Here is a 25,233-nt window from a genome sequence, read left to right on the forward strand (position 1 = left end):
TAATCCCTGCGAAAGAGCGCTTAGGGATATATCATTGCATCTCCATATTCTGTGTCACCGAAACCATAAGGACTGGTTTAAGCAATGTGAGGTGATTGAGAGAGTCATGAACCACTCTATCAATCCAACGACCGGAATAGCTCCGATCAAACTTATGTTAGGGATCGATCCCGATCCCATGATAAAGAGTTTGCCGCAGGCAATACAGGAGGGTGAGCCTCCTAGTGCGGAACTACTGTGTAAACTAGCTTTCGACCGAATCAGGAAAAAGGCCGAGTATAGACTCGGTAAAGTCAAAAGATATCGCCACAAATGGGAGCCCACACCCGGCGATTTGGTATTGCTAAGGGACGTGAAGTTATCTTCCGCTCTTAGAGGACGTTACTCACGCATGGAGTTACTGTACAAGGGGCCCTACGAAATTAAAAGTAAATACGGAGACCATACTTTCGAATTGGTAGAAAGGGGAAAAAGTAAACCTGTTGGAAGGTACCACAAGCAACTCTTGAGGCCTTTCAAACAGGAGAGACAAGGAGGCAGGAATGAGAAGGAATAAGGATAGTTAGTCTCACGCGTACAGCCAGGTAAACCTGCACAGCGCGGCTGGTACAACCAAGCACGCAGTGTGTGTAATTGATCAATGAATGAACAAATGTGAATATGTGAATGAATGGGATTGTACATATGTAAATGTGAATATAAATTGTACATTGTTGTGCTTATTGTGTGAGAGTTGTGTACATAGAAAGGCTTGTGAAGATATATGTAATATTTATTGTAATTGTTTGTAGTGACATTGTAATCTGATTGTATTGTAAATAATGTATCACCGGCTGACCGCGAAGGGGAACTATGAGGCTAGTTATAGGCAGAAAGCGGGGACATCTCATAACATTGGAAACACTTTCGGGAATTTCCAATGGTTACGTAGATGGGCATTTGAAGCAGTAATTAGGAGAGGGAGAGACCGATTTAATAGCGAAGTGATATCTCCATATTTTTGTTACATGTATTCGCGGGGATGTCCCAGCGACTTGGTTAGAATTAGCTTCCCACGCAGGTGTTCGTCTGCGTCACTTGTCAGAATTGGACAGATTTATGGCCACCTTGGGCAGGGTTTTATATAGACACTCGTCGAAGCGTAAAAGCCAAAGTTGGACTGGACCCGTGGGAAAGCTTCTGCAAGCTCGGGATTTTCCAAAGAACGGGGGTTCTCGAAATATCTACCAGCTAATTTGATGTTATGGGAAATCCAAAGTCTAGATTTAGAGATGACGTATTTCGCGCCCAATAAGAAGAGATCTTGGTCCAGCTTATGAGGTCACTTTGGACCAATAGAGAATAGATTTTAGGGCGGTTAAGTGACGTAGTTTTTAACCAATAGGATAGTTAGTTTTAGCATAGGATAGGTTTTTATAAATAAGGGTGACGGGGAGCGGAAATGGAACACAACATCTCATCGTGTCGGCGGCCCTACATACAGGCCACAATCACAACTTCTTATCGTGTCGGCGGCCCTACATACAGGGCACGAACACAACTTCTTATCGTGTCGGCGGCCCTACATACAGGGCACAATAACTACTTCGTTTTGTGTCGACAGGACTACGACTTCTTTTCGTGTCGACGGCACGACGCACTGAGTTTTTTTGGTGTCGGCGGCCCAACTTAATAGTCTTTCCTCCGGCGAAGACTCGATAGATAGAACGTTGTCATCGGTGAGACTACTCGTCAACGTTTAGGAGCTTCGATCATAGTGTACTGGGCAGAGTATTGAATTTATAGTATCGGATAGAGCTTATTCAGAGCTGCCATAGAGTCGATACAGAAGTGCGACCAACGATTGAATTATAAGTCAGCCGGAAATACATACTCTAGGGTTTACCAAGTGAATACGACAATAAACTTATAGTTTTGGAGTTTACACTGCCTTTTATATAAGTAGCCGGCTTGGTAATATTCCTGACATCATCCTACACCACAACCATACCTCGGCTACCCTGAGTGAATCTCACGCAACACCGAGACGCACCCACCCTCAAGGTCAGTTCCTATCTGATGCTTTTCCAATTCACTGCGGGCTAAAGCAGGGAGATGCACTATCACCTTTACTTTTTAACTTCGCTTTAGAATATGCCATTAGGAAAGTTCAGGATAACAGGCAGGGTTTGGAATTGAACGGGTTACATCAGCTTCTTGTCTATGCGGATGACGTGAATATGTTAGGAGAAAATACACAAACGATTAGGGAAAACACAGAAATTTTACTTGAAGCAAGTAAAGCCATCGGTTTGGAAGTAAATCCCGAAAAGACAAAGTATATGATTATGTCTCGTGAGCAGAATATTGTACGAAATGGAAATATAAAAATTGGAGATTTATCCTTCGAAGAGGTGGAAAAATTCAAATATCTTGGAGCAACAGTAACAAATATAAATGACACTCGGGAGGAAATTAAACGCAGAATAAATATGGGAAATGCGTGTTATTATTCGGTTGAGAAGCTCTTATCATCCAGTCTGCTGTCAAAAAATCTGAAAGTTAGAATTTATAAAACAGTTATATTACCGGTTCTTCTGTATGGTTGTGAAACTTGGACTCTCACTCTGAAAGAGGAACATGGGTTAAGGGTGTTTGAGAATAAGGTGCTTAGGAAAATATTTGGGGCTCAGAGGGATGAAGTTACAGGAGAATGGAGAAAGTTACACAGCGCAGAACTGCACGCATTGTATTCATCACCTGACATAATTAGGAACATTAAAACCAGACGTTTGAGATGGGCAGGACATGTAGCACGTATGGGCGAATCCAGAAATGCATATAGAGTGTTAGTTGGGAGACCGGAGGGAAAAATACCTTTAGGGAGGCCGAGACGTAGATGGGAGGATAATATTAAAATGGATTTGAGGGAGGTGGGATATGATGATAGAGAATGGATTAATCTTGCACAGGATAGAGACCGATGGCGGGCTTATGTGAGGGCGGCAATGAACCTTCGGGTTCCTTAAAGGCCATTTGTGAGTAAGTAAGTAAGTAAGTAAGTAAGTATGTAGTTTTTGCATGTAGCACTTCTGCGTTACAATTACCGGTACTGTAGAAGTCGACTGTCGCAAAACATATTTCTATAAACATTGCTCTCCTATGTCTCCAATCTCAGGTGACATGACAACTTGATTTTGGTCAACATTATTATAGCGACAAGAAATCACATAGTGACCATTACAGTACCTGTGGATATTCAAAAATGATGCTGACAAACATTCCTTTGCTTATTTTCAAATATCTCAGAGAAATGGTCTCTCCAATCCTCTCAATAGTCTAAACATAATTACTACAGCCACGTAAGCATGTAATAACTAATACGTTCGTTGAAATGTTTTCAGAACCCCTTAACAGAAAAACGAAATTAACATATTCAATATATGGGCCTATCTTGTATCTTGTATACATACAAAGGAAGAAGGAACAGCCTGTTATATATGGTACTTGCTTGTGCCAGTCGTGTTTCGTGGTGGGCCCTAGTGTACGGGAAGTAAGAAATCCGATGTCATTGTGATAGGTTCTGACGTCACATAAGAGTCGCAATAGAATCAGAAGATAGTGATAGTGACCCTAGTAGTTCCTACTCCCAAAAAATCTACATCCAGTGCACCCTAAATATACAGGATGGAAATAAAATTGTAGAAAATTATGGTAAACGATTCCTTAATTTAAAGCTTGGTTCTCCTCTGATGAAACAAACTGTATAAAGGGCTGGATGTAGGTTCTGACTCTTATCTTCCTGCTGTTGTTGATCCTGCTGAAGATCCTCCCAAGGTACGAAGACAACAAAGTGTTTAAAAATCATTTTATGTGCTGATATTTAACTTTTAACAATTATTTCCTTATAAGAATAAAAAAAAATCATTTAAATAAAACACTGTGGAGGGAGTTTAGATAAAATAATCGAAATATACCTATTTTATATGTAGCTTACGATCCTCCAATCAAAAGTACGATAATTTGGAACCAATTGTGCAATAAGTTAAGCCTCAGGGCTGGCAACGCTGTTCCGAAGCAACTTCCTTTTCGCACAGTGACAGAGGTGCAACTGATTGGTGATTGCATCAATCAATATTTGCTGTTGAGTGTACTCCCGATATCGCAGCGCAATCGAGTTGGTTTAGAAACAAACCGCCCGGTAAAGATACCTGTCCCGAGTAGTACACTTTATTCTTCTTCCTCATACTATCACTCCTGCCATGTTCTGAAAACAGTTCTTCACTAAATCCTCAAAGTAGAACTGTTTCGAGCATCTGTAAAGCTTTTCCGGGTGAACAGCTGTTAAAAGTTCTGCCGAGTTAGAGTGAAAATTTTAGTGTGGTGGGGGGGGGGAAGGGTAAATAACACATACTTAATAATGGAAGAGAGATGCGCTCATTTTTTTTGTTTTCCTATTAGGTATAAGAAGCAAGACGAAGAAGTATTATGGTGACCTCAAAAATCTGTTTCGGCATTATCGCAGAAATACACGTTTTCATTATCTCTGATACTGAAAAAGTGGTTTTGGATATAGGCCTACAGTCTATTTACAGCGTTTTCTCCTAAACTATTGAGTGGATTTTATTAGCATTCAGTATTTACGAGTCAATTTGTCTAGGAATGATGTCTATGAAATATAACTTTTGTACGGTTAATGAATCGTAAACTTTAGGAAGAAAACTTCTCTATTCAAATTAAACATCTCAAAAGTAAAATAACAGTACCGTACCTGATGTTTTGTTGTCGTGCATCATTAATCTCTGCAATAAATTTACTTTTATTGAAGATAGATAAATCAGATAGTGACCATTTATTAATTACATTTGTTCATATTTAATTGGAATGGTTTAATGCTTATCAGTGGCGCAGACAGGATTTTAACTAGGGAGTGCTAAAACAAAATGTTATGCTTGCGAGAACACGACACAGCAACTGTTACTAGAGAATTTCTTACATGAAATAGAGACATCTAACGACGTCTGTCTTCAATAATTGATAGTTTCTTCAATAATTTCCATATTCCGGTCATAATTTGCCTGAATAAATCTGCAAAAACAAAGCCCCCAATATTTCATACATCTCGTGTAACAAATTGGTCACTTTTTAGAAACTATTTAAATGAATCGCTGCCTGGAAATCCAATAATCTCTTCAATAGAGGAGTTAGAAGCATCAGCTGATTTATTCATGAATACTTTGACAGCAGCTGTAAAAATGGCTACAACAATTAGAGAAAGTGACAATAATAATTCTCCATTACCAACCCTTATTAAAAACATGATTTCATAAAAGAAACGAAAAAGAAAATTATGGCAACTAACGAGAAATCCAGTATATAAAAGTAAATATAATAATTTAAAAAACCAAGTCCATAGAGCAATAATGAATCACACTTTAGATAAATTAGATAAAGACATAGAAGATGCCAATAGCTCTTCTCAGATCTGGAAAATCACTCGCAGACTTGGTAAACCACGCAGCAGATCAAGGGTGATACCAATCCAAAGCCACATGGGACCAGTTTATGATGACATCACAAAAGCAGATATAATAACTGAACATTTAGAACAACAATTTATTCCTGCGCAGGAATATGAAAGCTTTACAAGGCACTACAATGAAATTCGTGACACTGTAAATGAGCTTCTAAAAGTCCCTAGCCAAATTAAATTGCGCTACACGACTCCTTCTGAAATTAAAACCATCTTCAAAATGCTTTCAAGCCGCAAATTTCCTGGTAAAGACTCTATCAAATTATGCATTTAAAAATCTGCCATGTAAAATTGTGACTTATATGGTTAAGTTATTCAACTTAAGTTTGAAATTTGGATATTTTCCATCAGTGTGGAAGCATGCTGTTATCATAACAATACTCAAAGCAAATAAAAGTCCTCAATACCTGCAAAATCGGAGGCCCATCAGTCTCTTATCGACGGTTGGTAAAGTTTTTGAACTTGTAATATTACGCAGAATCGAAGAACAACAACTCACTGTTATACCAGATCACCAAATGGCGTTCAGATCGGGCTGTTCAACGATTCATCAAGTTATAAGGCTAGCTGAAATAATCATTCAACTTGAAAGGCTATATACCAACTATCTTTCTAGACATAGCGAAAGCTTATGATTCTGTTTGGCACATGGGATTGGTTTATAAACTGACATTTACTGGACTTCCGGACATCATTATAAAGATTATTTCTTCCTATTTATCAGGCAGAACATATCAAGTAAAAGAAGGATTAGCTTTGTTCAAAACACATGACATAAAATCTGGCGTCCCACAAGGCTCTGTACTTGGTCCGCTTCTGTACAATATTTACACAGCCGATCTACCAACAACACCTGAAACTAACGTGGCTCAATATGCTGACGATACTGTATTATTATCTTCTCATGTAAATCCTTTGTATGCTGCAGGTAGATTACAAAAACATATCAATTTAATTGAAGATTGGTTAAAAAATGGAAAACATCTCTTAATGTTGAAAAGACGAAAGCAGTATGTTTCACACAATTGTGGTAAAAAGAGTTACCCAGTTACGTATTTATGATTGCGTTTTGGAGTACAGAAACAGCACCAAATACTTAGGTGTAATCTTAGACAGAAAGTTAAACTGGCAGAAACATTTCCAGTATTCCAAAGGCAAAGCCACGGGTCGAACAGTACAACTTTTGCCCTTGTTCAAATCAGGAGTAATATCTATAAATCGCAAATTGTTGCTTTATAGATCCTTGATTCTTCCAATTTGAACATATGCTGCTCCAGCGTGGGCATATGTCTTAGAAAATAAGATGAAGCATTTACAAATTGGCCAAAATAAGGCTTTACGGATTATTCATGGCTCTGATTGGTACACCACGACTACACAGATTCACGAAGACCTAGAAGTTGAATATCTGTCTGTGATCTTGAAACGTCTTACACAGAAATTCTATTCACGTCTTGACAAGAGTCCCAATCCCACAGTGCGGCAAATTGGACAATACAACATGGATCAATTTGTAAAATACAGGACTCCAAAAATGGCTCTAAATCCCTGAAGTTGACCATTGTTTTGAGCGCATGTGTGTGTTTGCGCGTGCTCACGTGTGTGCGTGTGTTTTGGTTATCGTACGAATGTATATGTCTTTTATATTGTGTTTGCACAGGTGTTTTTAAGTGTTAATTTAAGTATTGTCCTATCTATGTATCTTTCCTTGTATCCTGTCACCAATGTGTCGTGTTCTTAATGCCTTTGAGATGTTGTTCTCCTAATTTGTTAGGTGAACAATGTATTTATTTATGTAAAAGGAACGGGCGAATAATCGGGGATTTTTAAAAAAATCCGATACTATATCTTATATTATAAGAATATTTACAAAAAAAAAAAAAATAAAAAAAAATAATTTCTCAGTAGGTGACAAACAAATCGAATTCTGCTCCAAACATGAGCGACCGTATTTTTATTTGAAATTCAAATTTTAACGTTCGAGTTAACTGACCACAGTACCAGTAGAATATACTATTCAGGTCTCTTGTTAATGTGTGTTAGGCCTATATGTGTTCTTTTATTCTATTCAACAAAATACCAGGTAAGCTGATTATATAGGCTAAATGGAAATGTATTTAATGAAATTATAAATACCATATTAAACATAACGAGAATTATTGTGATGTACTATCACTGAGCTTATTGTAAGGTGAAATGATTGATACGCTGCAAGAAAACAAATGCAAAAGAATTAAATAAATAATAATATGTGTTTTTTATTAGGGATGTAAGAAACATCACGATAATGCTTTCTATGATTCCAGCATGTCACAGAAAACCAGGGCAGAACATGCTGTGCACCAGGTTGTCTGGGCCCAATTAAATTACTACATATGATGTCCACGATACCAAATAAAAACCTTTTCCTGTTTATTAATATGAAACATGTGTACCGGTACAGTTTGTCGGAATATTGCGATATTAAAAGACACACAGCTAATCGTATGTTTCAATTTTAGATTCACCTATAAAAAACACGATTGTAGGTCCGAAGACGGAAGTTACTTAAAGAAATACATTACGTAAACAATATTACATGTCCCTCAACATATTTCGGAAAGTGGAAAGAATGCCAAATCAGGATTCCTTCTATTTGAGCCTACACGTATTAATTCTTTCGCATTTGTTTGCTTGAAGCGTATCAATAATTTATTCTCGTTATGTTTCATTTATATTTACAATTTCAGTAAATACATTTCCATTTAAAACCCAGTAAGTATCAACTCCTTACCTGATATCTGTTGAACAGAATAAAAAAAAAACACGTACCGGTATAAGATATTTCATCCCTTAAGAGTTATAAAAAAACATGCCCTTCCCAACCCGAAATACGAAGCTGATAACTATTTACTATTCTTACCGGCAGGTAGGCTGGAAAAAGAAGGATAAAATTGTAATCGAAATGGAATACGTGTATAAATTATGTACACTGCAGTAGTGAATAAAATGGTCTGGTATAGTAGTGAATATTGTTACCGACACAGGAGAGGTGGATGGTAAGATAGTAAATGCTGTTACCGACTTCTGATTTGCAATCGCCCGCAGATGGCCCTACGGTCGTTTTGGCATCCTACGTTGGCAGTGTTTAAGCATTGAGCTGTACATCTTTCTGTGTGTGATCTGTGCTTAGATCACGACCTTCTCTATTCTATAATAATAATAATCCTTGGCGCTACAGCCCGTGAAGGGCCTAGACCGACCTGCTGGCCTCACGCCCACATGCCGAAGGAGAGGTGGACGATCATCCAACCAGAATGGAGGTATCGTGTGGTTAGCACGATGATCCCCCCAGCCGTTATAGCTGGTATTCGCAACCGGATTTCGCTACCTATCGTAGCTCCCCAAGTGCATCACGATGCTGGGTGGGCACCGGTCCCATACACTGGCCGAAATTTCATGAGAAAATTTCTTCCCCCATGAGGACTCGAACCAGCGCTCATTCCGTAACGCGAGTCCTAGGCGGGATGCCTTAGACCGCGACGCCACGGTGCGGGACTCTCTATTCTATATCGAAGATAAAAATCCAGTGAATCAGATCACGGAAGCTATGGTCGGGCTGACGCATTTAAAGCAAAGACTTTATACTGTACTAACAAGACGGACATCTTCGCAAAATATTGAGAGACATGAACAACAGCGCCTCTAGAGGCTTGACCTTGCGGAGAGTACTGACGGGTAGTTACAAACCATATGTGGTCGTGGTGAACAAACAGTAATTTCATAGTCTTCCTCGCTACATAATCTGTTGTGTACTTGTGCCGCTCTAGCAGCTATGCACAAGCTTATGTTCCAGTATTCAGTGTGTGCTCTGCCCTGTACATTTTAGCTGTCAGTTGACACATAATCTAAACTCGCATTCACTGAACGATGAATTGCCCATGGTGGTCACGTTCATTGGCCATCTAGGTCACAAGACCTTACTCCTATCGGTTTTTGTTTGTGGGGTGGATTAAAGGCAAATTATATGAAAACAAAGTAAACTAAAAGAAACGAATAGAACACTTGCATTATGATCGACATGACGACTCAGAAAGCAACACTTATTGTCAACAGAGCGGAAATGTGCATTGAACTGTTGAACTTTATTGATACCATGTAAATAAGCGATAAATGCAATCATTAAGTCGTTTGTGTTTTCTTTTTTCCACTCGTAATGCTTGTTATGCATAACATTCAAACTGCTGTTTCTCCACACATTGTGGACACATGTCTATATTAACTTTTTTACTCAGAATAGTCCATTCTTTCACCCTCTAAATTATTTACTATTCGTCCTGAATCAGTCTCTTTAGAGAGTAGCCAGTTGGGGCAGCTGTCCCACTAAATCAAGTAAATAAATAAAAATACTTAACAAAAAGCAGAAATAAAATGTACGCGATGCGGAGAAAGTTAAGTTTGAACATAACTGGTTTTGGAATCTCTTAAAAATATATGTAAATACATATTACAATGGTATAACTCATAGATGTCCAATTGTAACTCGTACGAGGTAACCCCTGGCGTATGGAAAGTTATTGACCTTAGTAGAACATGCTTGACGTGCAATATTTCCTGGTTCTATAGGCGTTTGGACACCCATGGTATAACTTTATTAAGACAGAGAATGAGGACAAGTAGGTGTCTTGCTCCACCATAACACAAATCATGGCTATGCCCATAAATAACACCCTGATTTAAGAAGAAGGGAAGGAGCACTTGATTATAGTCGAAACAGTGAAGAGTGATCATATAGAATACGTTAGAGCCGATTCCCGTTTGAAGTTCATTCTGTGTCAGATTTGGATTACTGTACTGTTTTGAAAACAAATTGAAATATTATTATATGTACAGGTTGATAACCTTTGATATTTTTTTATATTTCTTTGAACTGTAGGCTACCTTTAATCATTATTTTGGTAAGGCTGTATTAAAATGATAGGAGGTTTTTGTATTGTGAAGAGACAATAGTTGTGCACATTAATTTTGTGCGAGATCGTGCGTATTTGCTTGTTTTCCGCACAAAACCAATACGCGGTAAGTGTGAAATACCACATTCAGTATTCCCAACGTAACACACATAATAATTTCCCTCTTCTTACCGCTTAAGCGCGACATTCATTTTACTGCTTTAGGCTTTTAACATATTATTTTTAGAGACGTTTAACATAGTAATAATTATAAATTGGAAACTTACCACTGCAATTGCACCTAAATTGCAATGTTAATTATTGTTTTTAAATATTTGCAAAAATTAAGTAAAGTCTACTACTCCACGAAACTTATTGCATTCCTGATACAAGTAACATTAAGGAAGCCGTGAAAAAATCAACGAGATTCCAGATGCCGATGTTATTACTGCAATATGTTATATAAATAATATTGTTAAAATGTTAAAATGAAAAATAAATCATTACATAACCTTACCGTTTGTTTTAAGTTCGCATTTAAGACTGGGGGAAAAAAAAGACAGACGTATATCACGGCCTGCTGGAGTATAGATATTTTTGTTTTCTAAAGTTGCCGTCATTAAACAGAAACCAAGATGGAGATTTCATTACAACTAATTAGAAATTCGTCTTTCAGGTACGTAATAAACGATCTTCGCACAAAATAATGTACGATACACGAGCGGTATGTTTATTTTCATGTTCTCAGAAATTAAAAAAGCTCAACTACGTTTCGCTTTTTTAATCTTTTCCTCGAACATGAAAACGTCAACATACCGCTCTTGTAACGTATATTACTATAACATAAAGTTATATGAAATAGCAATTTTATTAATTAGTGTGTAAAATTCATGGCGAGAAGATGCATGTAGGCCTACTACTTAATTGGCAAATTGGACAATCAAGCTCAACATGTTAAAACTACCAGTATGAATTATAATTTATGTACAGTATCAAGAAACGTGATGTGCATGTACTTATATCCCTCTCAATATTAAATTTGCATATAATCAAAAATATCAGTTGAGAAATATACTACTACATTATGTTGTAAATTATAACACAGTATGCTAGACATCTATAACACTCATCCATTGATATTTACCAAAGTCTCCATATCCATTGTGAGTTGTGGATAAAACCAGTGGATAGGCTTGTCACTCTCACATATTAACTCGAAGTTCTCTCCAGACTTTACCGTCTTTGATCCTGAAGATCCCCCAATTATCCGGGGTGGCTTAATTTCAACAATGTACAGAGATCCTGCAAAAAAGAAAATGAATACATCGTCATTATCATTATCATATTCACTTCATGGTGTAGGCATTAAAGATCAAAGCTTATTTCGTCTCTACATTGTATTCGCTTAACTCCATTTCCTGCGATCTCCGACATGTCTTTTACCTCTAGATCGAAGTCATTGAGGATTTAACCCAATTTTCCTGGACACAGGACACTTGCAGAAGTGATTTTTTTATTTAACGTCGATAGAATTGGTGATAGCGAGATGGTATTTGGCGAGACGAGACCGAGAATTTTCCACATATTACCTGATATTTGCCCTACAGTGGGGGAAACCTCGGAAAAAACCCAACCAGGTAACCAGACCAAGCGGGAATCGAACACGCACCCGAGCACAACTCCGAATCGGCAGACAAGCATCTTAGCCGACTGAGCTACTCCGGTGGCTCAGAAGGGATTGATATTACCAGTACCTTAAGCTAGTTTATTTTCTATTGTACGGAGGAAGGCCCAGAAGGTTTGCACTGAGCTTGAGGCTTTTTGTGCTTACCACTCCTATTCTGTGAATGATTGGGTAGCCGAACGGCGGTACTCTTGTACAGCTGTCAAAAGAAAAAGTGGCCGCTCTCCTGGAACAAAGTTCCCTTCGGGTATCTTCGCTACAATTCGGAGACAGGCGATGTTACATGTTGTTGGACCACGTTGCCTGATATCTACAGTTATAATTGGAGTATCTGTGTGTTATCGATAGCATAATGGTAGCGTTCAGGCCTCTTATTCATGAGGTCCTGCGTTCGACTACAACCACGTGCTTTTTATGTTCTTTTTTGTTCTGTTTTTGAGAGAGACAAACTATACATAATGGCTCCTTTCTCTTTTACGATTAGTTTAGTAATTAACATCAGGTTCATTAATATATTATGCCATGACTTTATCATTATGATATTGTGGCTGCAAATGGAAAGAAAAAAGATTTTATTCTCAATAAAAATATCTTTCGTGGCATAAACAAAACAAATTTACTGGCGTCGGCCTTAAAACATTCAAACAATTAAGCGTTCAAAAAACAAAACAAAAAGCCACAATTCAATATTTAGTCTATATTCCTCGTATCTCGATCATCTTGCAGTCGAGTGGGCATGGAATTGACTAGTCTATGCAAATAGCGACTATTTTTAGACACGATATTCCAAGCATTCTGAACATACATACATAAGTGTTCTGTCCATGGGCAGGTCTTTCATTGCAAACCCAGCAATCTCCAATCTTTCCTATTTTCTGCCTTCCTCTTAGTCTCCGCATATGATACACATATCCTAATGTCGTCTATTATTCTTTTCAACCAGAGACCCAGCCAGTTACTTTTTATCTTTCTAATCAGTTTCAGCATCATTCTTTCTTCACTCACTTTTTCAAACACAATTTTATTTCTTATTCTATCTGTCCACTTCACACGCACCGTTCTTCTCCACATCCACGTTTCAAATGCTTCAATTCGTTTCTCTTCATTTCGTCGTAATGTCCATGTTCCTTCCCCATACAATGCCACACGCCACACAAAGAACTTCACTAGTCTCTTCCTTAGTTCTTTTTCCAGAGGTCCGCAGAAGATCCTTCTTCTTCTATTTAAAGCTTCCTTTGTTCATGTTTGCAGTTTTTCTTGGGAAGGATAGGCCTAAATGCGGTAACATCCCGTTGCTTTCCGCACACCACTATCTCTTTCGCATCTTATTAAATTCCAGGGGGCCCAAGCGTGGAGATGAGGAGAGTGGATTTGACTAATTGGGCCTTCGGACTTCACCGAAAGTCACGGCAAGGGTTAAATATTAATTCTATCAGGATGTTTGACCCTATCAGAGATCGGGAAATCTCAATTAGCCTTTGCCCCCCGCATCCTGGACTAGCTTCTACGAATCATCAGAAAATCTTAGAGTGTGATTGGGCCAATTTTTCCGAAAATGTTTCCACACTTTTGCCCTCGTAGCTCAGCGGACGAACGTTGGAATTTAGATGTCAACGTCTCAGGTTCAATTCCTCGTTACTCATTTTCATTTTATTGTGGTTCAAGATAGTATAATGTAATAATACAAAAAGAAAAACTAGTAGCAGTATTATGCAACTGGATTTTTCCAAACCTAATATTAAATTTATGTTATTTATATCGCTAAAGAACGATTACAATATAAATAAGTAGAATATTATTTATACAGTATCACTAAAGAACGATAACACAATATAAATGATAAATATCGGTTTGTTTAATTAATATAAGATATTATATAATACGTATTTAATTATCTAAATAAAATAACCTATTTTACAAAGAAAGATGTTTATTTGTGTTATAATAATTACCTACATAAAATACAGATTATTTATATTGCGAAAGAACAATAACAATATAAATAACTTGAATATTATTTTATAATGCTAATGAAGGAAAACAATATAAATGATAACTTGAATATTATGTATATCGCTAAAGAACGATAACAATATAAAAAACGTGAATATTATTCATATCGGAATTTCACAGATTTATTACAGATGTATTTAAGACATTGTAGAAGAATAGTAATTAGTAACAGTGTCCTATTTATTCTTCTCGGAGCCAAATTTGTAACTTTTAAATGTGTGGTTACTATGTTGAAGTGTATGTGTTGCAACGGATGCTTGATTTGTTATGTATGTGAGTCAGTTATGGGATGCTTGATGTCGTCGCAATGTCGTAATTATAGTTTGATTGTGTTTGTGTGACTATTGTGTATTAATTTATGATGTATGGTACGGAAAACTGCATATTTGTGTTATAGAAGTGTTACGTATGTGTGTTGTTAATGTTTTTGTATGTTTCAAATTGATAAGTGATATTTGTTTTGCAATCGCAATGCCTAATTTACGGATTGTTTATGTTTTGTTTACATCGCGTAAGCTAATTTAATTTTCTTTTCTATTTCTCTTTATGCTTATCTTTTTTGTGTATAAAACTATAGCCCTAACATACATATGTAAAATAGGGCTAACCCCCATTGGAGATACTGTAGCTACAATAGTAATAATTATTTTTCATATCGTTATAAAACGATAACAGAATACAAATGATGACTTGAATTTTATTCATATCTCTAAAGAACGATAACAAAATATAAATAACGTGATATCCATCAAGAACGATAACTGGATATAAATGATAATTTGAATATCATTTACATCGCTAAAGAACAATTAAAAAATAAAATGAAAACTTGAAGAAGGCGCGAACCCAGAACCTTTGAATCATTAAACAAGCACTCTACCGCTGGTCTGCGAGGAGCAGATATGGAACACTTTCATATTTCCGGAACTGCTTGTACAAGCACATGCATCGTGTAACATCGCCGCGACCCGAAGTGGACTTTGAAAATATTCGCTGTTCACGAGTGCGGCTACTTTTTTTTTTGACAGCTGTACAGCATGCCGCATCGTGAACTTAACCTGGGCTATTGTATGAATGATGATGATATGTGAATTAATAGGTTTGTTCCAGCAAGCAATTCAGAATGCATTCCGAACTAATACCGAACTTCTTTCGACGCATGCGCCAGTTGTGTACGGTGTCAGAACTAGTTCGGGATTTTACATTGTTGGAACGTTTCTTGAACTCTTCTTTCACGGCCTTCGCAGTTTCTCCTCATATTAAAATTATATTCATTTTCCGAACTTAATTCTTCGTAAAATATAGGCCTATCAATATCACTTTCCAAATCACACATGATGGACTATTTTTTTATTTTAACCTGCCTAGTCTCCAGAACTTCCAGTTCCTGTTCTATTCGAGAACCGATTTCACTCGTTACGAACGAGTTCTGAAGCACGTTGGAACAGGTAACTGGGAATTCAGTATCGGTTCGGAATCAGTTCTAGTCTTGTTGAAACGCACATTGATCTACTGCACATGAGCAGGCAGTTCAGAACCGACTCTGAACCGTGCTGGAACAAACCTATTGATGGCGAAATGAGTCCGAGGTCTAACGCTGAAAGTTACCCAACATTTCTGCTTTAATTGGTTCAGGGAAAACCCCGGAAAAACTCCAACCAGGATTTGAACCCGAGCCCTTTCGTTTAACGGCCAGACGCGCTAACCGTTACTCCACAGTGGTGGACTTAAGGTAGGTTACTATTCTATAAATAAATAAATAAATAAATAAATAAATAAATAAATAAATAAATAAATAAATAGATAAATAAATAAATAAATAAATAAATAAATAAATAAATAAATAAATAAATAATTAAATAAAAAGTCCTAACATCCACAGTTTGTTTCATGGTCTACTCCATATGAATGCATACATTTATTTTGTGTTCCATTATCAAAGCATTTGAAAGAACTATAACATTTACAAGAGAGTATTCATCATTTATGCTGAGTCAAACTTCTATTTGTATGTAAAATTGAATGGAGATTTCAAATATGTAAAATTTAATTTAAGAGGCCATTTTAAAAAAAGTGGTATTTTTTGCCATACCCTGTACATGAATCAATACTTTTGCGACACCACAGCCATAAGATTTATTTATTTATTTATTTTGCTAATAATTATTGTAACATAAAATATAATATATACAGAAAAACTTTAGCTCTCCCTGAAAGAGTAGAACTCGTGCTCAGGGGCGGATTTCTGATTTAGTTAGTTAGATAATTAGTTAGTTTAGTTATATATCTCCAACAACTTTTGTTTTTGGTATTTTTCATAAAATGAACATATATAGAGTTATTAGCAATATTCCATACTTAATTAACACACTGTATACAGGGTGATTCACAACGATTTACCGTCCTTTACGGAGCTTATTTCTAAAGACATTTTTAGCAAAAAATGTTATATGAAAATAGTTCCTACTCTCAATATTTTCAGAGTTACACTAATTTAAAGTTGTTTGTAAATTACGTTTTTTTCTTTTGTTTGAAGCTAAAAGAATAAAAAAAAAATAGAGAATGAACCATTCAGAAGTATTATTTCTTTAATTGGCAAGTATTATGAAGCTAAAAATGTGCTGTGAACTCCTTAGTTGCTTCGTACAGACATATCTTTCTACTTTTAACTAGAAACTTACATTATTCTTACGCACTTATCACAACAATTTATTGCAAATCACATCACTTCCATCAACTTAATTATTTGCAGCTCAATTTTGAATCCTAATTTACAATCTTGGAGAGTTTACAACACGTTTAAAAAAATGTCGCCGTCCGCTTGAGTATACTTGGCCGCACGCTTGTGAACGGCACTCGTCGCTCTACGTAACTGCATACGGCTATCTTTGATTTCCGTAGCGCTCGCGCTGGCTGCTGACTGCACGCTGACCAAGATCACGCGTTCACAGCAATGCGTTCCAATAACGAAACGTAACTCTATAAATATTGAGAATAGGACCCATGTTTATATGACATTTTTTGCTCAGAATGTATTCGGAAATAAGCTCCGTAAAGGACGGTAAATACTCGTGAATCATCCTGTATATACTGTATATACTCGTATGTATATTGTCGCGGTGAAGAACATGGCAAATGTTAATATGTTGCAGTCTTTTTCCCAGACTGTAGGCCTACAAAAGAGTCCTAATCCTTTGAGACGGCGTTCAGTATACAACATGTGGGCAAGGACGTCTGTGGGAAAATGTAAAATTTCTTTAAGTGTACTCTTCAGAATTTTGCCACTATTTTGTAAAAAGGTTCTAGGAATTTTACTTAATGAAATTATTTGCAGAGGATATATGAGAGTTGGAGATATTGAAGAATTTAAGACCATACATTTCTGATCTGGGGTAGTAGCGATGAAATAATGAGTATTTCAACGTTGTTTCGTAAATTCTTAATAGTCTGATGCGAGTCAAAAGTGATCTGATCTGTAAATTTAACACCAAAAAAATAACGTATCGTGTCAGTTACGCCATGAGCTTCGATTTCACAGTTGTCATAAAGAACTAGGTTATCATTACACAATTGACCTTCCCTAATTGAAAGGTTTGATGACTGAAAATATTAATTCGAGACCAATTTCTTGAAAACGTTGAATGACCATTCTTGTTTATTCTCCCGCTGCTGTAGGGTCTTTTTCTATGATCACTGTACCATCTGCAAAAACTCATTACAATTAGTCAAAGTTGTCTGGAAGTAGTAAGTAACCATACTGTGAATACTGTGAAGTTATCGAATCTTCCGAAAGTTCATTCAGAATATGGTTGGTAGAGATGTTATATAAAATGGTTATAACGGGAATCTCTGCAAACTCCACGTTTGAAAATTATTGGTTTGGTTTTCATGCGGCAGGTTTCAATTTGTGTCATATTGTCACTTTGTATATTCATAATTAATTTTGAAAGTTTGGTAGGTATACCAGAGACTCCAATACTGCATTGAGGTGATTACAGCCAACATTATTGAAAATATCGAAAGCTTTTCGAATTTCCAGAAAGACTATAGGGCGACTCTTTATTTTCTTTAACTGACTGGAGGATACACGCAAGAATGAATGTATTTAAATGTGTTTCTGGAGAATTAGTAAAGCCCCTCTGGTATTCATTAAAGGTGACGTAACTGCGGAGGCGCTGATCAAGGCCTCTCTCGATTACTCTCCAAGTAACCGAGCAAATTGTTACTGGGCACTAGTTAGATAATACATTTTTATCATCGCTTTATGAATCAGTATTGTTCGAACTTTTTTTGTATCGGAGGTACAGTTTCTGATTCTAGCATCCTAGTAGCCATAATGGCTATAATATCTGATGCTATAGGATTTTTAATTTCCCGTACAGTCATGTGATCAGGTCCGGAAGCAGTATCAATGGAAATGTTCCTAGTAGCCTCGACAATTTCGTTTTTACTAATTGTAGTGTCAATTAAATAAAACACATTTGAACGAGTTAAAACAATCACTAAATATGTTCTATGTTTTGTCAAACTGATTCTTAGTCATTCGAAATTATTTTATATCCAGACCTTACCCTATACCCTACGTATAGTTCTGAGTTGTACCCCGGATGACATATATAACAAGTTGCTCATCCCTATGTTAAAATCGGTAGCACTTTGAAGAGAACAACCGCCAGGATCGCCACTCGTCCGCCTTAAACGAACATGGCAGTACAGTCGTTAATGCAATTCAAATGGGAATTATGACGTGACTCCTTATGTAACAACTAGATGGCAGCATAGTAAACCTGACAAAAGTTATTACCGTCAAAGCCTATAAGGTCGGGCAATCTAGGTATATATGAACTAGAGTTATACCTACGTAATTTTAATTTCAATCATTCCGTTGCAGTTACGTTACAAAGAAATATCCTGATATGCATAGAACTGGTCTCTTTTTATACAGATCTATGTTTCTTGCGCTGAGGGAATAGTACCTACTTTCATGAATTCATCTTTGTCAATGTGACTTAATACCACAGTCTAGTATATACAGTCACGAAGCTCAATACGTAGGGAATATGCATCCATAGATAGTTGCTAACCACTAGGATCGCTACTATCGCCTCATCACAGACAATGCGAAATACTACTGGCACAGTCTATTGTTCCTAGTACTGTACCTCAACAACTCGAGCTTCGTGACTGTATATACGACACTGTGTTAATACCTTCTTCTAATACATTTGTTCATTGATAACAGCAGTGGCGGATCGATTGAACAGCAATTGTCAAGGCTCCAGACTTCTGTGAAAAACAGGGCAACGACAATAAATGGCTTTTTATTTCCACTTGATATCTCGGAGGAGCATGAAGTATTCTCCAACTCCTACTGAGACACTAAATTAGCCTCCATTAATTCGACACTTTTTCATATTTGTTTTCGCTGTAAACAGTATAAAGTAAGTAAAGTAAGATTAATTCTTTAACCTTGTCGAGGACAACGATGTTTGATGCGTAATAAACCATTGCAACTGCTTATTCTACGTTCGCTTCCAAGTATAAAAGCTATTCGAATACGGTAAAGTGACAAAAATACAGAAATATTGCAATACAAATCGTACGGAAAATGAAACTCCTAAAAGCATTTTTTTAATTCATAAAGACTTTAAGTTATCAAAAATTGAAATATTCTTGCTTCCTGATTTTGAAGGATTTAAATGCATTATGCCACTTTACTTTCTATATATAAAGTCAAATGTTGATATAACGAATATCATTTTAACGAATCTTTCCATTCAATGAAAAAATTCGTAATCCCTGTCAAAGTTTCCATTAGGCGCAATGTTAAATAATTTAATTTATACAAACACTGGTAACCGTAAGAACAAAAAGACAAAAAATCCTTCCAACAAAATATGATAACGAATTTATTTTGTATAGGGTCTATATTTCTTTACTTAACTCTTCAAATGTATATCTTAGCCTAATTCAGTGAGAGGGTTGTTCACCTGATGTCCTTCACCATTTGCCCATGTGCTGAAGATTAAAGGTAGACGCTCACTTACCATAAAAAAATCGTTCGTTGCGTTCGGATTTTTATTATAGTATCGCTCACTTGTCCGCATTGCCGAATTAATTATCAAATAATGTAGTAATTTATTGCTAAAGCACATTATTTCATTGCAATATTCTGAACTGAACCTGGAAATAAAATGAATAGCTCTGTAACTTAAATAAACTAGAAAGAACGTACCTCGTTAATTTAGTATTTTCCCAATCTCATCCCATATGTCCTTTCTCCACATTACAACTTACAAATGGCTTTTAAGGAACCCGCAGGTTCATTGCCGCCCTCACATAAGCCCGCCATCTGTCCCTATTCTGTGCAAGATTAATCCAGTGTCTATCATCATATCCCACCTCCCTCAAATCCATTTTAATAATATCCTCCCATCTACGTCTCGGCCTTCCCAAAAGTCTTTTTCCCTCCGGTCTCCCAACTAACACTCTATATGCATTTCTGGATTTAATGTTCCTAATTATGTCAGGTGAAGAATACAATGCATGCAGTTCTGCATTGTATAACTTTCTCCATTCTCCTGTAACTTTACCCCTCTTAGCCCCAAATATTTTCCTTAGAACCTTATTCTCAATCACCCTTAATCTCTGTTCCTCTCTCAAATTGAGCGTCCAAGTTTCACAACCATAGAAAACAACCGGTAATATAACTGTTTATAAATTCTAACTTCCAGATTTTTTGACAGCAGGCTAGATGACAAAAGCTTCTCAACCGAATAATAACACGCATTTCCCATATTTATTCTGCGTTTAATTTCCTCCCGAGTGTCATTTATATTTGTTACTGTTGCTCCAGGATATTTGAATTTTTCCACCTCTTCGAAGGATAAATCTCAAATTTTTATGTTTCCATTTCGTACAATATTCTGGTCACGAGACACAATCATATATTTTGTCTTTTCGGGATTTACTTCTAAACCTATCGCTTTACTTGCTTCAAGTAAAATTTCCGTGTTTTCCCTAAACTTTCTCCACATTATACTGCTATAATTCTAATTTCATAAATTATAAAGCTCTTCATACTGTTGAATTTAATAAAATAAGCTTCGCGTCATCCAGTTCATTATACCTTCAATATTACAGCGATTGGAGGCCTTAAAATCGATATATTTGCCGACATTCTCTATTTAGATCTTGAAACGTACGGAAATCCGTTTATAATTCTCTGGCAAGAATTCTGATCTGAATCCGGTCATGCGGTCAGAGGCGATACGACCAAGTGGGCGATGCTCCATTTAAAATAATGCAAAGAATAAAAATCCGAACGGACCGTACGGATCCGTTCCGGTTAGTGGGTGCCTACCTTTAATGTGCTGTCATAAAACAATTTTACGGATTTGTATGCTTCGGAAACTTAGTGTCTTATGAGACATACTTGCGTTGACTTTGTTCTTTAGAATGTATTGCAACTATTTATTTATTGGATTATTTTACGACGCTGTATCAACATCTCAGGTTATTTAGCGTCTAAATGAAATGAAGGTGATAATGCCGGTGAAATGAATCCGGGGTCCAGCACCGAAAGTTACCCAGCATTTGCTCGCATTGGGTTGAGGAAAATCCCCGGAAAAAACCTCAACCAGGTAACTTGCCTCAACTGGGATTCGAACCCGGGCCATCTGTTACTCCACAGTTACTCTATGGTGATCAATGATCATTACAGTAATTGCATTAGACAAAAGTGGGACACCTGTCATTACCACCTCTTCAAAGCAGTATCCTTCAGAAGTTTATTTTAGAACATATGGAGAGTATTAGGCCCAATGGAATTAATAAATACATCTATATGCTAATAAAAAAGTGTGATCTTATTTTTTCTGGTAATTTTCGCTTTTAAAAAAATAATTGGTGTTAACATATTGTAAAATGAACTGCCTTGAGACCGAAAATCGCATTTTTTAAATTTTTGTTTGTATGTCTGTTGTTTGTTACCTTTTCAAGCGATAATGGCTGAACCGATTTCTAAAAAAATTGGTAGGCCTATATAAAATAAGTTGGGTGCCACTTAGATTTTAGGCTATATGGAATTCAACATTCTTTCTTTAAAAGAAGAGGGCATTATAAGCATAATATAATACATATCATAAAGCTACAGTCTGTGAAAAAGAAAAAACACGCGATAAGATTATTAAAGAAAGAAAATAAAATAAGAACACTAAGGTATGACTGAAGTTTTAGGGAGATAGAAGGAAATGTTTGAAACCACCAAAAGAATTAATCACTCGAGAATTAAAATAAATAATCTTACCAAAAATGTTTTTCTTAAATACTTCTTAAAAGAACGGAAATTACGTAGGAAAACTTTGTATTCTAATGAAAGTTGATAAGTTATTAAAAAATGCTTACTCCGTTTCGTACCATAAGTTACTGAGCCATTCTGAGAAAAAAATATATTTGTTTGTCAGTCAGCAACTGGAAGCCAAACCGAATGGACGTACTGTAGCGTGCTACGAATTGCAGAATCAACATAGAGAGAGCGATGCTCTAAGCGTCTAAGCCAGCGGTCGTCAGCATAGAGAACCCTGGGGCTAGCGTCGCTTACCCGCGGAGAACACAGTGCACCATGGTGCACTCGTAGCTGCTAGCGGGTATGCTCTCTACCTCTTTCTGCTGCATGACGGGGCACACGGGACGGCTCCGCTTATCCTTTGCACATTTCAGCGAGTGCTGACGACCACTGGTCTAAGCTAATATAGAAAAGGATCGTCGGGCAACAGGAACAGCAGTAGGCGAAAGTAAAATGGGTGTGGATTTATATGTGTATAGATCAAGAATTGGAAGGTTCAGCATAAGGAGAGTGAAAGAAGAGAGAAGACGGGAGAGCAAGGAGAAGAAAGAATTAAAATGGGCGATTAGTAGTGTCATAGTGATGATATTAATAATAGGGAGAATTGAAGTGAATACGGGGCAAACCAATGTGAAGCGTGAAGAGATGAGAAAAGTAATTAAAGAAGAAATGAAATTAGGGTTCATAAAAATCAATCAGGAAATAAAAAACTACAGCTATAGGATTTCAGTCAGACAATAACAAATTTGAAGACAAACATGGAGAACAACAACAAAAGAATTGAAGAGCTAAGAACAGTTAAATAGCCAGTTGGAAAAGAAAATTAGAGATTTAGAAGATAGCCAGAGGAAGAAGAATATGACATCGTAATCGTATACCGATCGAACGAAACCACATTTATTTTAATCGTGTTATTAGTCACTGTCAGAATGGGTCACCTGTAAACGTTATGTCGCCGTTTCCGCCTTGGTACGCCACGTCTAGATCTGATTTTTAAGGACGTATTCACGTCAAAAGAGAGAAGAAGTTATAGGTTCGGCGAAAATTTTTATTGTTCTATGAAGCTGAAATTTTTTGTGGATTGATTTTGTACTAAAACGCAACTTTTGCCCTCTATAAGTTTTCGATACATCCTAATGTACAGACATCTTCCGGCTCGAAAAATCCTGACTTCTTGACTGTGTTTTTGTTTCAAAGGCCACCGAATATTATTTTGTTAAACTAACTACAGAATATTCTGGAATACTATATAAAAATAAGTCACGACATTATCTCAATTTCCTTCCTAGTGTCATTTCCTGAGTTACACCAAGATCTTCAGCCGACAGTATTCGTTTATTAAACATTCTGTTGTTTTTACCAAGCTGGACTTTGTTTTTCCACAATATTTCCTATAGAAGCGAATTTGAGCCCGGAGGATGGAGGACTTTTCCTTCTGAGTGAAGAAAAAGAGTAAATAAGGGTTTGGAAAGGAAGTGCAATGCGGTAGGCTGTATGACGCAAATAAACAAGAAAGATACTGACTAATTTCCGCCCCAACAATCTTTAATACGCATTACACTCGTTTCCGTGCGACAACTAGGCCTACAGTATCTTCGCCCTTCATCAAAACCGTGCTGTTCATTCGTTCTTTCCGATATTAGTTCAACTGTGTCGGTATTGTTGTATATCCAATATTTATTGCGATCTTGCAATTTTTACCACCTGTACGATGTAGGTCTACCCTAGGACATCATCAGGAAATTGAATTGAAGCTACGGGTACCTTATAAAAGGCCGTGACAAGTGTGTCAGATATCGTTTGGTTGGTTTTATAACAACTTCAACTCGGGTTTTTTTTAAAGAGCGACGTGTGCCATAGAAATAACTGCGTATATTGTTCACAAAGACATCCATATGTTACAGGCTGTACAGCTTGTATAAGAGAAATTACACACAATATATTTTGGATGACACTTATAACAACTGAAAGTAACAATTTAATTTGTCCTTTGAATTTAGTGCTATGAGTAGGGTAGCAACCTTCCCCTATTTCCCGCGATCTCCCGTATTTGCTACTAAGTTTTAATAGTCTCCCGGCTCCCGTATTTTTCTTCTCTTCAAGCATTTTTCTCCCTTATTTCTGTATACTGTACAAATCTTTATTATAAACATTTAATTTTACCTTAATGATGATTTATAGGATGAATTTTGTTATTCAAGAGATGCCTTAAAATGTGCAGTCCTTTTAGAAAGTAATAGCCTACTTTCCAGAAATGAGTTTTAATGCTCACCTATTTTAAATCAGTGTTAATGTTATAAATTTGAAAGAAAAAAAGGTGAGTTTCATTTTAAGCATATCAAGTAGTAATGCTTAGGGACCGGATTTTTATGTAATATCAAGGTGTGAAATATGTAGGCTACATATTTATGTAAGAAAAATAAGCTGAATATGTACAAAAATATGTAAAATCATGAAAATATTTAATATCAATATCTGGCAGGTATAGGATAGGTAAGACTCTCCAGTTGTGATTTCATAGAGCACCCGACTTTTTTACCGCACACTCGACACATTACTATTTTTCCATCTGTAGTGAAAGCTTCGTCCATCGCAATCGATGATTTTATTTTTGTCGTTAAGGTTGAAGATACAGGGGCCATTTTAGTTAGTTAAAAGCAGTAGATAAACTCACTTGCACTTTATATTGTAAGTACTAAAACTAGAGAACTGAGTGAAATGAATGACACAACAGTACTGCAAGCACTGT

The 25,233-nt window shown here is 36.6% G+C and overlaps 1 protein-coding gene across 3 annotated transcripts in view; it reads right to left on the bottom strand.

Moving 5' to 3' along the window:
* Window positions 1-25,233, bottom strand: part of LOC138700100 (vascular endothelial growth factor receptor 1-like) — a 343,737-nt gene that overhangs the window by 196,248 nt on the left and 122,256 nt on the right. For all 3 annotated transcript variants that reach the window (XM_069826422.1, XM_069826423.1, XM_069826421.1), the window contains exon 2: window positions 11,585-11,742. In XM_069826422.1, the coding sequence (XP_069682523.1) occupies window positions 11,585-11,742 (158 nt within the window). The remainder of the gene's footprint in view (window positions 1-11,584; window positions 11,743-25,233) is intronic.

The sequence above is a fragment of the Periplaneta americana genome, chromosome 5 (assembly GCF_040183065.1).
Source record: "Periplaneta americana isolate PAMFEO1 chromosome 5, P.americana_PAMFEO1_priV1, whole genome shotgun sequence".
NCBI classification, from domain to species: Eukaryota; Metazoa; Arthropoda; class Insecta; order Blattodea; family Blattidae; genus Periplaneta; species Periplaneta americana.